This window comes from Thunnus thynnus, chromosome 23 (genome assembly GCF_963924715.1).
Source record: "Thunnus thynnus chromosome 23, fThuThy2.1, whole genome shotgun sequence".
Lineage (NCBI taxonomy): Eukaryota > Metazoa > Chordata > Actinopteri > Scombriformes > Scombridae > Thunnus > Thunnus thynnus.
The window spans coordinates 19066401-19082347 of record NC_089539.1 but is presented as its reverse complement, the minus strand read 5'-3'; the positions used below and the strand labels follow the sequence as shown (position 1 = coordinate 19082347).

Sequence of the window (15947 nt, the reverse complement as noted above, 5' to 3'; positions counted from 1 at the left end):
TTTAATTATAGTTATACATGAAAACAGATTGTAACTTATATGCGCCGTTGAAATGTGATAAAATTCAAATCAGTATGAAGTAAAAAAAACAAAAAAAACAAGCACAATTTCATCATCTCTGAAAAACCATGGAAGACTGGGAGGTGGTGGATTATAGAGAAGACCTTGATCAATAATTCAAAATGTGAAAAAACGTACAAAAAAATGACGTTGTTGTACCTTATTATAGGTGCTGATTTCATGGCTGATATCTTTTAGTCTGTCAGTTTATGGGACATAGGATTTACTGTTTATTCTCCTAATAAACTACTGCAAACGTGCAGCAAAAAATGGTCCATGTCAATTGTGCAATTTCTTTAAAATTCACAAGTTTCCTGAGAAATGTAATGAACTCTGTCTGTACACAAGTCAAAGCAATACAAAGGTGTCCGTAGAGATAGACACGTTTGCATGACGTTGCCAGAACGGGAAACACTGCTCTGCATGTAAAAATAGAAACAGATGACTTGAAATATCAGATGGATGAGTTACTCAACCGGGGGGGCACCAGTGTTCAGGGGTCACCTCCTGGAGGTTCAGCTGGATTATGGGTATTTACCAGCAGCTTGGATGATGGCGGTGACGAGAGATGTACGCCAACACCGTCTGAGAAGACAGAGCTGCTATCCAGGTGGTGTGAGTTGTGCAGATTGCACAAGCTGCTGTTGTGATAAGACCTAACAAGTGACTAAGCTTAAGAAAAGTAGACTCTGAGACCTTTTGTTTCGACATCACACACATTTAAGCATGCCTTTCCTCTTGATAAGAGTTAATGAGCGGTTTGCATTCTTCAGGAGAGAAGTATCATGAAGACTCTGCAAGTTTAATGTTGCTGGTAAACAAAGATTTGAGATGGAGAGGAGCTAAAAGCAGTTCACAAGTAAATATCAACCATATGGATTTCCTCTTGTTTTGCATAGTAAAAGATATGCTATAGGTTAAAGCTATTCCTCAGAAATGTCTTGAGGACTTAAGACTGTTTTTGACTTGTATGCAGAGCCCTCAAAATGAACTTTTAAACATTTTTCCTTATGTGTCATTGCAGCATCCTTTGTTCTTTGCTGATTCACTGTTTGCAGTGCAACCAGTTAATCAGTTGTGAAACAATTCAGACTGTGTCTCAAAGCTCCTCCTGAAACAACTACATCCAGTTCATAGTTCGCATACCAAGAGGATATTGTAAGGATTCGTGTTGCAGGATTTTCTCCCTTTAGCCGGCCTCAGATGACGTCGCCCAGCGTTGAATTGTAGATGCGGGCCCCCCACCTGCAGAGAAACAGGAAGAACGAGAACTCTGTGAAAGTTTAACCTACAAAACAACAACAGCAGCAGCAATGCACTTCCAAATCAAACACTTACTGCGCTTGAATCACTGCGCCCCGGTTCAGCGTAAGGGGACACTCGGGAGGTTATTGTGGACTGTTTCAGCGCAACAACGTGGCGTAAGAGCAGCAGGATCGCATGCATCTGCACACATCAAGAAGTATTTCGCCCTGCAGTGCTGCAGGAACTATGCATCCGACACGGCGTACAGCCGAGCCTTCGCATCGGCGAGGGACAACCCCGAGACATTCTGGGCTGAGATGGGACAGGACATAAACTGGTTTGAACCGTGGAGTAAAACTTTGCACGTTGAGGATCCAGTGTTCCCAAACTGGTAGGTTTCACTGTAACAAACGAGAAACACCACGTGAAATTTGGATCTTAATGCACCATCCCAGTTGTGTATTCAAAGTGAAACTTTATATACAATTTGCGCCTGAACGCCACATATATCCTCAAATAAATCAAAGCCTCCTTATTTGGCATGAGTCTCAATTTCCCATGGACCTCATAATCCTTGGCGAGAATATGAGGAAAATATTGGAAGCCTTGAAAGACTTTCAAAATTAATTTATGGCACTGAAATTTGTATAATTAAATCACGACAATCCCAATTCACCAATAAACTCCGTGGTCCCTCTCTACTGTAGCAATCAGAGGAGCCTAAGGCAGTTTGTTCTCAAACTTCTCACGTCAAGGATCCCTAAACTGACACAAATTACACACCACGGACCCTCATTTGTTGAGATTTTGTCCCAGGGTCCCCCATCTAATAAGATTTCTGCTTTTAGCTGTTTTATTGCAGAAAGTGTATGAAACCTATGACCAAAATAGTCAAACATTATTGTGTTACTCATGGATGTAAGTATATTGAAAATAAATTGTTCCCCTTTTTTCTGGGGACCTCCTGGAAACCCCTCAAGGACCCCTAAGTGTCCCTGGACCCCACTTTGAGAACCACTGGCCTCAGGGTTTAAGGGCTTTGTAGAGTCTTATTTTCACTAAACTCAGTAGGCAGAGTATTTTATATTCAACTCTCATCTGGATGATTAATTAAATTGGAGTTCTAGATAATCTTTTTTTCTGGGAGACATGAAAAATCCCCTCAGAACAAACTAACCAAAAAAAAAACTCAAAAAGTAGATCATGCTTTTTTTGAACTCCCCATCTGGCTGGAATCAGATTTTTTGTTGTGGCACAAAGTCTTAAACCAAAGATAATAAGTGGAAGTGGCTCCTCTGCTAGTTAAAGGATGTAAGATAAATACAAACAAGTTGAAAATATACAGTTTTAATTATAAAATATACATACAAATGACAGTAAGTGAACAAGATAAAACATTCAAATGTAGTGATGAGACCTAAAAGAGGAGCAAGTAGATATGTCACTTCCTGCCACCATCTTTGTTTGGCTAACAAAGCAAATCTTTTGCCTAAGGTTAAAACAAAAAAGGACTATTATTTTAGATATCAGAAGAACACTTACAGCCTTAAGAGTTGCACCAAGTTAACTAAGTCTTACCCAAGTTTTGCAGTTCTTAAATTGTACCAGAGAAGACTAGAAATTAAGTTCTTCAATGCTCAAGGCAAGTGTAGGATGTGTGCAAGATGGATAAAAGTTCTCTTTCTAATATAGCTGTGGGACTTTACATCATGTTTGCGTGTTGCTTTTCGGAAAGCTAACATTATCTAAATGCAAGACAGCCCCTGCACATACTCCTGCACTGAGAATGATGCAAACGCAGAAATTATTTTCTTTTTTTGTTTACTGGTTGGGGTTGTAAATTCCCACAACCACCCTGGTGGGGAAAAGCCAGGGCTGTCAGAGCCTTGTTCAGCTAAGATAAAATGAAGGACACAGCCACCACCTCTCTCTGGCTCCCAAAACACAAGATCCCAGACACCATCTGTTCAACCTGCTTGGTGCTCTTTATCCATATGCAGAGCACCATAATGAGTTTGAAACTGCCCCCTAATCAAGTACATTGATTTGCTGCGTGCTGCTGGCAAAAGCAACTGCATGCATTTTTGTCTGAGTTGGTTTCATCAGGCTGTGTTGTATTTTTAAATGAAAGGAATGAACCCTACCTGCCACAAATAAACACTTCAGAGAAGTATGTTGTTAGGGATGTGCTGATAGAGGTGATGACTGATGATTATATATTTGGAAACATGCATTATGTGTGCATATTTATAAAAGTTACTTTAAATAACAGTGTTCCTGCTTGTTAGTTTTTAGTACAATGATGTTTTCTCATTTTGTCAGGTTTGTTGGAGGGAAGTTGAACATGTGCTACAATGCTGTGGATCGTCATGTAGAGAGCGGACGTGGAGAGCAGCCTGCCATCATTTATGACAGCCCAGTGACTGGAACTAAACAGATCATCACCTTCAGGGAACTTCAGGACCAGGTAAATATTATTAGAGCTGCATTGAGTCATTTTGTTGAAGCCTGATCAGGGCTGCGAGGATGTGTGGTGGTAAAAATGAATTCCGTGAGGCATATAAGCAATTTTTGGTTGGATTTTGAGGACTGAAATTAGAATTTGTGCGTGTTCACATGACAATAAGTACATTTTCCATCCTTCAGCTGAGACATTTGGCCAAGTGTTTTGCCGTGGCAGCTGGATTGAGCTAACATTAGCATTAAGGACAACAAACATAACAATGGAAAGAAGGGAAAATAATTCACTTGACTGACATTTGACTCACTAACTTGACAGATGACATGTACTGCAATGGCAAAGAGGCATATTTAATTTAATTTGATTTATCAAAAGATGTTGAGGTCTTTCATTTGTAAGATAAGGTCCAATTGAAGGTTATCAGTGATGAACTTTGGATAAATTTACATTATATGTTCATATTAATAACCTGATAATGTGTCTTTTTGACCTCACTGCTTTATGTTGGTTAAAGTAGTCAAGAACAATGATCCAAATTATATTTAAGCAGACATTTGAAATGGTACAGTGTTAACTTTGCCCAAATGCATGTTGATATTTAGTACTCTACAGTGTTTTTTGTATTTGCTCATCTGTATCTTTGATTCAGGTGTCAAGGCTAGCAGGAGTGTTGGTGAAGAATGGAGTGCAGAAAGGGGATCTGGTGGTCATCTACATGCCCATGGTGCCCCAGGCCATGTTCACCATGTTGGCTTGTGCACGGATCGGCGCTCCGCACAGCCTCATTTTTGGTGGCTTTGCTTCCAAAGAACTTTCTGTCCGGATCAATCATGCCAAGGTTAGAAAATTTTGTTATTCACCTCTTGTTGACATCAATCTTTTTTTGGAGCAGAACAATTTTTATTGAATCAGTGTCACTCTTTCTTATGGTAGCTTGGCCTCATAAAAAATGAAGGACAGACTGATGCCATGACTCTTTGCTCTTATATGGCAGCTGTGGCTCAAGAGGTAGAGCTGGTCATCCACTAATTGGAAGATCAACGGTTTGATTCCCGACTCCTCCAATCCACATGTTGAAGTGTCCTTGGGCAAGATACTGAAGCCAAGTGTGTGAATGTGTGTGTTAATAATTAGATCCTCCTGATGAGCATGTTGGCACCATGCCATCAGCATATGAATGTGTATGTGAATGGGTGAATGTGGCTTGAGTGGTCGAGAGACTAGAAAGACGTTATATAAGTGCAGCACATTTACCATATGTACATATATGAAGCAAGGCTGCAATATGGCTGCAACCAAATTTCCTGTTTCAATTTTCCATAAAGAATGTGGGCTATTTATCCTGAAAAATATCTGAAAAACTGAATGCCGGAGGTGCCCGAGGCTTCTTTGTTTCTTTAAGTTCAGTATGAATCATTCACAGCGGAAAGCACTTGGCTCGCCTTTTCTCTCTCAACTCAAGAATAATGTTCTTGCCATATGAAATGAGATTTTTAAACGGGGAAACCGGAAGAATTAATAGATAACTCTGACACATTGACAGGGAATGTTTGTGAAGATAATGATTCCTATTGAGTGATGTGTTTATATGAATATAAATCTGAGGAAATTCAGTATTATAAAGTATTGCCGTCACATACTTGATCAAGTGTTAGAGCTCGTGTTGTTGATGTACACTTCAGGGGACAGTAATGTTGAAGTATTGTAGACTCAAATATTTTCGGATGAATAGCGGTAACATTCTTATTTACATACAGTATGAACAAGGACGCTCTTGTCATAGATATCAATCATCCATTGCAATTCAGTGGTGAAGCAGAAAAGAGACCTTATGATGGCCATTAGGGGGAAATGAGCTAACCATGACTGAGTGTGTGCCATTTAAGGGCAATCTCCTTCAAAGTAGGGTGTATGAAGGTATGTGCCTCAGGCTTTAAAATCTATAAAGTTAAATGACATAGTGCTGACAACATATATACGTCTTAGGTGTCTTGTGTGGCAGCCTGCTGCATTTTAACACTGGACGCTGGAGTGCTGCTATACACAACAGATTCTAATATCTTGTTAAAAATGCAGCAAAGCAAATATTTAATTCGAGGGTGGGAGTTCTGGCTGCTGTTTCTGTCAAATGTCATGATGCTGTATGTTTGACCGTTTGACATTTCAACACAATCCAATCCATTTTTGTGTTTTTCAGCCCAAGCTGATGGTTACAGCCTCATTTGGCATCGAACCAGGCAGAAGAGTAGAGTACATCCCTCTGGTGGAGAAGGCCTTGGAGCTGAGCTCTCACAGGCCCTCCAAAGTCCTCATCTACAACCGGCCTAATATGGTAAGTACCACAAAGCACCGTGAAGCTCAATTTGAGAGTGTGGTGTCATTACTAAACCTGCCAAGTTATGTGACAGAATGTAAATATATCTGAAATATGGCAGCCTGCTGTTGTGAGAAATCTCCAAAATGTCAAATTATCCTTGATTCTAACTCGACCACTGTACTGCACATTTTTACTTTATCCAGTGGGGCGTTTAACCTACATTATAAGAGAGCATTTAATTATCCAGATGAATTTAAAGCATTGGATTGTAACATATTCTCGTACATTGACTAAATCCATTTTCTGTCATTGGCAGGGGTGGAGCAGCGATTTTAAAAGCATGGGTGGGTTCTAGGGGTGGGACATGAGCACCGCCACCCCCCTTATATTTCACAAAAATATAAAGATGAGACTTTAATGCTCTTTTATCCTATTTCATCCGCAATACACAACAAGATGAAAACTGAGCTACATTGTCCAACTCAATCATACCCATTATTACTCAAAACCAGTGTCAGTGAGTGAAATTGGCAAGAACACAGCAGCTTTCACATTACAAGTACAGTACTCCACTCAAAACCAGTGTCAGAAATAACAAAGGGCAAAATTGTCCTTATCACCTAGTATTAAATAGCTGTTTCATACCTCTGATCTGTTATTCCCTAATCTGTTATCACAGCCAGCAGCGAGTGACAGAAGCACGCAGGTAACTTTATCGTACTCCAAATGTTTACCCTTCACTGGCCTGGTGGGTTGGTCAAATGGTTATGATAGGCTGGATGGCCGTTCAATCAATCTAACTTGACCAATAGGTTTTCATGTAGCCTATGGGGAACTCAGTTTCATGTCTACCTCAGCAAAAGTGGTGGTGGTGGTGGTGGAGGGGGGATGAGGGGGTGGAATCATGTTTCTGTGAAAGTTCGGGTGTCGCAACACCCATAACACCCATGGCTGCGACGTGCCTGATCAGTGGTGTGACAGCGCTGCAAATCCTGCCACTGTGTCAAATGATAAAAGGATGTATAGCTGGTTCAAGTAGATGAGACAGGCTGAAAATGTGCATAGTAAGTTTGCAGCTGAGGGATGGAGTTTGGTGCCTGTCATAGTCAGCCTGGCATAGATCAAATTTGATGGCAAGTTGAGCTGTTAATAATGATTATAGAGCACACAATAATGCATTAATATGATGACAGCAAGCTAAAAAATACCTCCCTTATACACAGGTGTCATGGACATTCTGTAATAAAAAGGGATTTAGCAAAGAGGGATTGTCTTTCAGAGTTTTATTCAGGAGTCACACACGTACGCATACAGGACACAGTGTCTGAGTTAGACAAAGAGCCCCGAACACAGTCTAGCTGTCATTCTTATACTTGCAGCGTCGCTCCTCACAGGATGCTCTGGAACATTTTGTGACCTGTCAGTTACACACACACTCTCTCCGGCTGCATCCTTGCTTATTGCATCACAGTCACAAGATTAAGTTCCTCTCATCCTAAGCCTCATTTGAGAACATCTTCAGATATGAGAGTACACAATAAGAGCTCAAGTTAAAAATTGTTCATTACGCTTGCACGTCTAGGTACTAAACACAGGTATAGCAAAGTATTTCCATATAAGGAGCTAATTTTCCGTCGCAACATGCGTGAAAGAAAAGCACTCAGTTTGGGGCTTGGGGAAATTATTCTCAAAATTGATAGCATAGTATTGCAATCATTTCTCTTAAATTGGTTTTCTGACCTCCATGTCTCACCCACATTTGTTTTCTGTTACACAATGTACCTCTTTCTGGCTCTGTGGTGTTCTTAAATGAATATTACATTGATGAATTTATCTGGTTTGGCCCCACTAGTCTTATCAGTCAATGAATCATCCAGAGATTGCAGATGGGAAGCAGCATTTTTTTTTTAGGAAGATATACAAGGTGGACACAAAACTGTTATCAGATAAATAGTTTTCATGGGAAATTCACTGTAAACTCAACCCCTTAAAATCATGTGAAGCCCTGCTTTGAAGGTGGTTGCAGCTGCTTTTGTCAATTATTGCATTCAGTAAGCAAGAGGTTGCGGTTCTGTGAACACAGCTTCCAACATGAAAGCCTTGTTGCATCAGCCAGGTTTTGGTCTGGCTTGGCTTTAGTGAGTAAACAAAGATGCTTTTTCAGAAAGATGAAGGTTTAATGGGGATCCTTTGCCTCAAGAGTCTGTCATTTTGAATAAAGTCTTGGTCTTGAGTTCATTATCTGAGACCCAAGAAAGCCAAGAATGAGACTGCAGTCTACAAGGGTGATTAAATATTAATTAAATTAAAGTATCACAGAGATTTACAAAAGTTTGAAATGAGACAGATGTTGGCAGTGGGAGATGTATGGGCTCCAATCTATGACCTGTAATGACCTTGTCTGCCTTCCTTTTAATCAATGACCTTGTCATTACAGGTCCGTAGTTCCGGGTCTGAAAAGTGAGGCAAGTGCGGAAGTGCCTTAAACTCGCAGTTCTCTCTAATGGCCATCAGGGGGCGACTTCACTGGCTCGTAAAAGAAGCCCAATTGTATAGAAGTCTATGAGAAACTGACCCTACTTCTCACCTGATTTATTGCCTCACTAAACCATTTCCTAATGAGTTTATGGTCTCAATTGCTAGTTTCAAGTCTTCCTCAATACTGCATGGTGTACATGTTGTAAATTATGGTCCCATTTAATTTAAATTTTGACGATAAAGCAGGGTATGCTTTAGGGCGTGGCTACGTTGTGATTGACAAGTCAACAACGTTGATTAGGTAAAGTAAACATGGTGTAACTCCATATTCAGGGTATAGGCGTAGCCATAGCTGTCGTTATATCAGTGTGTTTTCAGTTCATGAAAGTTAATTATAACATTTTGGTCACATAAAAAGTCTTTTAAGTCAGCGTTTGGTTGTACTAAAAGACCCTTAAGTTCAGTTTTTCCGGTTAGTACATTTGGTTTTAATTGATGTAAGCCCGCTTTTACTAGCGAAAATTTGCATTAGCATTGTCACAGTCAACCATAGACTGTAAGTGCTAACTGTGCTAACCAAGCTACCAGCTAGCTTTCCACCCTCTTATCCAAATATGGTCACTTCTCATCACTTCTGGCTCAAAAAATCCAAGATGTCGACGGTCAAAATGCCAAATGCCAAACTCGAGGCTTTAAAATGTGAGTCCACAAACCAATGGGTGATGTCACGGTGGCTACATCCATTATTTTTATACAGTCTCTGGTTAGAACAGAGACTACAGTATATCGCTACATGAAAAACTGAAATTGTAATACTGCTTTATCATGTATTATTTTTGTCTTGAAATGAAGTCAACAACTCATATAACCTCCTCAGAGAGCAGTAACACCCTTCACCACTTTAGATAGTTTAATTAGAGTGGAAATAAGTGTATCTTCCTCTTATTACTTTGTGTTTTAGGAGAAGGTATCAATGAGCCCGGAGCTGAGTCTAGACTGGGAGGAAGAGATGGCCACTGCTCGACCACATGACTGTGTTCCTGTTCCCTCCAACCATCCACTCTATGTCCTCTATACATCTGGGACCACTGGAACACCAAAGGTAATTGCATTCCTCCGAGAAAAGATGGTATCAAATAAGAATCAATACATTCATAGACTTGTAGATGCCATGTAAACGCACACAATCTCACATACACAAGTTATACTGTGTGCTTTACTGCTTGCACTGTTTGTCTAAATACTGTCAGTTCTGGCTGGAGCCTCTGTGTGACTCATGTGCTCTTTGACTCTACAAAACAATGCCGGCCCAATCTAAACACCATCACTATGACATACCTGTAAATAAGAAGGAACGTTTCCACTGCAAGGGCTGGAGCTCATGCAGGAGGAATTGCCTGCAGCCAGTATGAAATGGAAAACCCTCGGCTCCTTTCAAATAGCATCATTTTGTCTTTGACCAACAGATGATATAAAATATCCACCTGCCGGCAATTTCCTGAGCTTAATAGTGCTGTTATTGCCAGCTTTTGTTTCTGGGAGCTACTGTGAATTTCTCTGTTATGGCTGTAGGGAGCCCATAACTTTCAGTAAAACTCCATAATTGTGGACGTCAGGACTCTAGGACACACTGCTTTGCTCAAAAATGTTTATACAGCACCATTAACTAATAAAAGCTTGAAATTGGAATCGGTTTGAGAGGCAGTCACTTAAAAACAAAATACCATCCTCTTCAGCACAACCGGCCTGAGTGGCCGACTTTAGATTGATATTGAACCCCTGCTTCTTTGCCTAGTGCAATACTTGTCACCCGTTTAATGTTTTTCTTATCTTGTCCCCCAGGGTGTTGCGCGAGACACTGCAGGCTATGCTGTGATGCTGAAATGGACCATGTCAAATATTTATGGACTCAATCCTGGAGATGTAAGGCAATAAAGCATCCCTCTGAGTTCTGAAAGTTGTATTTTTTTTCTGTTTAATTTATATTTGTAGCACTTTCAAGTACTAGTGTTTTTTTAGTGTTGGTTATATTGTTAATGCAATCTCCACTAATTAAGTTACAATTAATACATTATGTTGTTTGACTAAATAACATTAGATGATTGTGAACAGGTGACTCTGTACATATCCTCACCATATTCCACTTTTTGCAGGTTTGGTGGGCAGCGTCAGACCTGGGCTGGGTGGTTGGCCATTCTTATATCTGTTATGCTCCTCTGCTCCATGGTAACAGCACAATTCTGTACGAGGTATGTTCCTGTAGATCAGGTTTAATCTCAAACTTAACCACTGTGGTATAGCAAACAAGAAGAAATATCAAAAAAATGTGCAACAAGCCTGACTACCAATACACAACGCCCAAAGCTGTACAAGTAAGGAAATGGAAAAAGAAGCTTCTTCATGGTAGTCTGAATGTCTGTCGGATATCTGCCTTTGTTGGCTCTGCAAGCTGAATGCATCCATATTTGGTTAATGACATCAGATTTTGTAGACTGGGACTCGGTTCAAGATGCGGTGAACTGTTTGACACTGTCGCCATGTTTTACTCTGGCTGCCACAGCCTCCTGTCAAGAGACAGACGGCAGGCTGCTTATTCCGGTTGTCTGTCCCTTCTCATTTTTCTTTAGTAATTCTAGTCTGTATTTCACCTTCATGCACTCATTACGGCCTTCCACACTACCATTAAAAAGGGTGAAATGAGTGAATGTATTTTGTAATAGTGCTTAAATGTTGGTTATCAGTGCATCATTAGTTGAAGTACCTAAAAATAGCACTTTAAAAGGGCAAAACACAGTCATGAAACTCACTTAACCTCTTGTAAAGATTAATAGTAAAGGAATAATTAAGCCGTTATGATGTTTTTTCTGCATGAATGTTTGCTTTTAACAGCCACTTGATATTGATGCATCCAATTATTACAAGTGATTTGGCTTTGCTTTGTGAGACCATTACCTATTGGCTAGTGAAGTAGCCTCCATGCAGGCTCTTGTGTATGTAACAAAATCTGTAGGGCTAATCTGCTGTTTTGTTACTGTCTGTTTATCTTTCCGTGTGTGTCCTATAGGGTATTTCTTATGTTGATCTTCATTCGTTACATTAACCCTCTGATATTCTCTCACCGTGGGAAGAATCACAACCGGTCAATGAATTAATCTGCCTTCCTTTTAATCAATGTTTGACTCCAGGCGGCTGGATTTCTCACGTGTACCTTGTTGTAGCAGCCCTTCTATCTTCAAGCATGATGCTGCCAACCTTTTGTCTTTTTCTTTGATCAATACACAGACACAAATATGTATCCAGAGCAAAAAAATGACAGCCAGAACTCACGGCTGCTGTTTACCATTCTCATTCATCTGCAGTTGTCTTCCCACTGCAGGGACATGCTAGTTGAATACCAGTGTAAACTGTGAACCTGAACACATTGGAGATTGTAACTGTCTGAGGTGTTTGCCTGCAGGCCTCTTTTTGTCTATATCTTTTCTTCTAGACAAACAATACTTCTATAGTGCAACTCTGTTTTCTAATCCATGGATTTCTGGGCCCATCTGGCTTGAAGGCATTCTTCCAATATGCCTCTCCCTTGTAAACAGCTGCTCTATGAATACTCATGGAGTGTAGTTTGTAGCTGAAGTGAATTTGTATTGTGGAATAATTTAAAAATATTGCTGTTATGTATATGAGATTCAATAATAATGTTTGTATCTTCTGTTTATGCTGTAGGGAGTCAGATAATATATGATGTACAGTACAGTGCGTCTATGTTTCAGTTTTTCAACTAACCAGTTGTTGTACTGTGTGTTTTACAGGGTAAGCCTGTAGGGACTCCAGACCCCGGGGCATTTTTCCGTGTCCTGTCTGAACACGGAGCCTCCTCCATGTTTACAGCACCCACCGCCATCCGAGCCATTCGCCAGCAGGACCCCCACGCTGCAGTTGGGAAAAAATACCCCCTGTCCAGGTAGACATCATCACAAGAAAATTAGAACCAAGACCGAACAAATTGTTGATAGTGCAGTGCAGGTGAAGGCCGTTTTTATGTTGTACCATTAGTTGATTAATCAATTAGTAAATTGAAATTAATTGGCAACAATTCTGATAATAATTAACAGTCTTTCAAAATGTCAAACATTTGTTGGTCCGAGCATCTCATCACCATGTGAGGATTTGCTGCTTTGCTCTGTTTTATGTTGTTGTTATTTGCAAAACAATTTGAAGTTGTTACCCGGGGCTCTGGGAACGTGTGATGGCCGTTGTTAATTATTTTTTAACTTAAAAATAAAAATTGACAAATTAAAATAATAAAAGGAATTGTTAGTTTAAGCTCTAATGGCGATTGAATTCACCATCAAATGTAAAATGAGCCCATATCCAAGTCTTGTAGGATGTTCAGAAATTAAGATTGACATATATTTGTGATTTGAAATTTTCTTGAAAGATGCTTAAATTTTTTTGAATGCTAAAACCTTAAGTTGATATGGTAAGACATAAAGACAAATTAAAACATTTTTAGCAAACTCTTCAGCCCATAGACCTTTATACCTATGCTCATATCACAAGGATTGACTAATGCGTAGACTGAAAAACAGAGCTTATCTGTCACTATCCAGAGAAACTTGCTGTGAGAAGGAAACAGGTACAGACCTTAACCTTCAAATACAGGTTGAAGGTTGATCTCTGAAACGGCAGGAGTGGTGTGTTAAAGCATCTCATGGCTGACGGTGGTCTGCACAGCCTGTCGAGCCTCTCATTAGTCTCTGACCATCTGTTGATTCGAAGCCCTCTTCCACCTCCACTAGCTCACAGTCAGTACCCTCAACTCGACCCGCATGGGTGTTAATCAGGACGGATAACAAACAGCCTCAAGTCACTGCAACACACCTGGATTAAATCATACTGCATGAACTTGTTTTCCTGGCTGCTATCTCTCTCTTCAGGTAAAGGTCAAGTGTCAAGAGTTAAAAACAAACATTTTTTACAATATTAGTTTGGCCCAGAGAGTGAAATACTTGCTGAGATGATCACAATTGTTAATTTTGATCATCTAAAGGGTTGTGGTGTCAATTCACCTCTTCCAATCTGTTCAGCAGTCTGAAAATGCCTTTAAGCACACAATCATAAAGCAATTCTGAGTGCGGATGACCTATAGCTCCAGTGAATCATTGAGTAACTCTGGTATTATGTGCTGAATTTGACAATCTTTGGCCGTTGGCTGTGCTGAATGCTGAGCACCTTTTTTAAATGCTGTTCTTGCAGAGGGAAATTATTTTCTGTAATATTTTGCCTCAAATATCGGCGCCATTTATCTTCTCAGTTTCGACCCTGCCACAATCCTTCATTTAAGCGACATGCTGTTTCTGTGTACACTTCCTTGTTCCTAATGTGTCTTTTCCCCTTGGAGGAGGCATGGTGGTGAAAGATTACTGCATTTCCCTTCGGCGCTGAACAACACATGTCACCGTGACACACACAGGCAGCGATACAAAGGCAGCGATGAAACATGGATTCATTTTAGCACAGGGTGATTCAATGTCTGGTTGAGGCTTTCGCTTACTAACTTTTGATTTTTACAGTTCCAAAGAGAAGTATTGTGGTATTTTTAAGAATTTTGAGAATGTCTAATATTCTCATAGCTTTTAAAATATTTTCATGTATTGAGCAGGATGATAATGTGTCATCTCTTGTCTCTTAAATGTCTAGTTTTCTACAGACATCGGGAAAGCGTGACGTATCAAGGTACCACTTTCTTTTAAGAAGTTGACATTGTAGTAATTCTGTGCATTGCACTCAATTCAGCCGACCAGAGGGACTTCTACAGGCTGTATGGTGTGGATAAGCAAATTCAATCCAAGCATAGTGTTTGTGACAATATTGCCTTATGGATCTACTCTGTGTATTTTGTCATGACATGGCAGAATACGTCAATACCAATAACGCTGGTTGTAATTAAAACTATGCTGATGAAAATGGCAAAACCTTTCAGAAAACTCCGTTAGCTTTATTATCAAACACATAATTTCATTCAGCTCAACATCCTTGTCTGGGCTTTATTGACGCAGTGGGACATTTACTCCCTCTAGAGCCTGCTCAACTGTAACAGCCCCGGACCCTTATTAATGTGCTTGAGCCATATTACTTGTCACCATGAAAGCTTGCATTGAGAAACTGGCTGCAGGGCTGTCTGCAGCTGTGATGGTAGCAGAGCCCTGCGTTGGTGTAGCATGACAGAAGGGGCACACACCCTTTTCCACAGTAGTGTTTTTAAAGACGGGAGAAAAATCTCAAAGCTGAGAGCCTCAATCAGATGCAAAGTGCATGACTTCAGTCGGTGGTGGTGCTTTTTGGTGCTCAGTGAAACTTGGCACCATTAAAGGTAGCGATGTTTGCACCTGTTTTCCTTTTAATTAAAAGTAACTCCTGAGAATATATATCAGAATATTCTCTGGTGAACTCATCCCATGTTGTGGATATATTTCCATATTGGGCAGTTGCACTAACTAACTCAAACATACACACAGAGTTTCTAAGTTTGGGCACTATTTTTAGAAGGATAATCCATCTGTGTGGACTGGATCTGCTTCACAAAATTTCACTGCAGCCAACTTCAACTGCAGCAATTCTCCTTTGCTTAAACCAGTGACTCATTTATTCTCACATCAACTTTGTTACACTGACCCCAGAGTATCACTTTTAAGTATATTAATAATTTGTAGACTTAAAACATGTGACAAAAGGGCATTATGTGTATAACCTTAACCCCTAAGAGTGCTGTTTTTCCGCTTTATTTGCCCGCTCCAAGGTCTTACTGTTGAGATTAGTGTGGGCTTATCTTTACAAAGCTGTCCAGTTTTTATTGGTCAAAGTTGTGGCTCCTGATTGGACAGAGTTCTTTTTATCACACCGCACCAGTAAAGTTCAGAGTACATATTCTATCACTGTATCACTTCTAACCTAGAAGTGGTGTCAGGATAAACTGTGTGGTACACTTGCTTGTTGAATAATCAAATATTTGCTTGTCCTTATAGTGTATGTGTGTGATGAAGTCAGTTCAATCAGTTGAACTGCATGCAAGCTGTTGAAACATGTTAAAAGAAGTGTTAATACTGTAGCTTTATATAATATAGTTGCTATCTGAAGTTACTGGCTCATCACGATCACTGAAGTATAATATGTTGTTCGTGACACTTTGAGAATGATTTCGGGGAGGTTGGACTCCTGATTTTTTTTTTTTTTTCTTTCTGAAAACAGAACACGGATGTTTACACTGACTATTACTGACTCAGCGCACAGTCTCTGAGCTTGGGCAGCAGCCAAACCGTCGCCCTCCTACTACCGTTTCTGAGGTCACAGTGTCTGCGTGAATCCACCAGATTTGTATTTCCATCAGAA

General features: G+C 40.1%; 1 protein-coding gene and 1 long non-coding RNA gene across 2 annotated transcripts in view; one reads left to right on the top strand and one right to left on the bottom strand.

Annotated features, from left to right (window-relative positions):
- LOC137175471 (uncharacterized) lies at window positions 1–1536 on the bottom strand. Its single transcript, XR_010925618.1, has 2 exons — window positions 1399–1536; window positions 1–1305 (listed from the first exon to the last, which is right to left on the bottom strand). It is a non-coding gene; the product is annotated as an uncharacterized lncRNA (long non-coding RNA).
- The window catches only part of acss3 (acyl-CoA synthetase short chain family member 3), a 38034-nt gene continuing 23388 nt past the window's right edge, over window positions 1302–15947 (top strand). The window contains exons 1-8 of the mRNA XM_067581080.1: window positions 1302–1696; window positions 3628–3772; window positions 4416–4604; window positions 5964–6098; window positions 9523–9663; window positions 10404–10484; window positions 10715–10810; window positions 12368–12519. Of these exons, the coding sequence (XP_067437181.1) occupies window positions 1374–1696; window positions 3628–3772; window positions 4416–4604; window positions 5964–6098; window positions 9523–9663; window positions 10404–10484; window positions 10715–10810; window positions 12368–12519 (1262 nt within the window). The 5' untranslated portion in view covers window positions 1302–1373. The remainder of the gene's footprint in view (window positions 1697–3627; window positions 3773–4415; window positions 4605–5963; window positions 6099–9522; window positions 9664–10403; window positions 10485–10714; window positions 10811–12367; window positions 12520–15947) is intronic.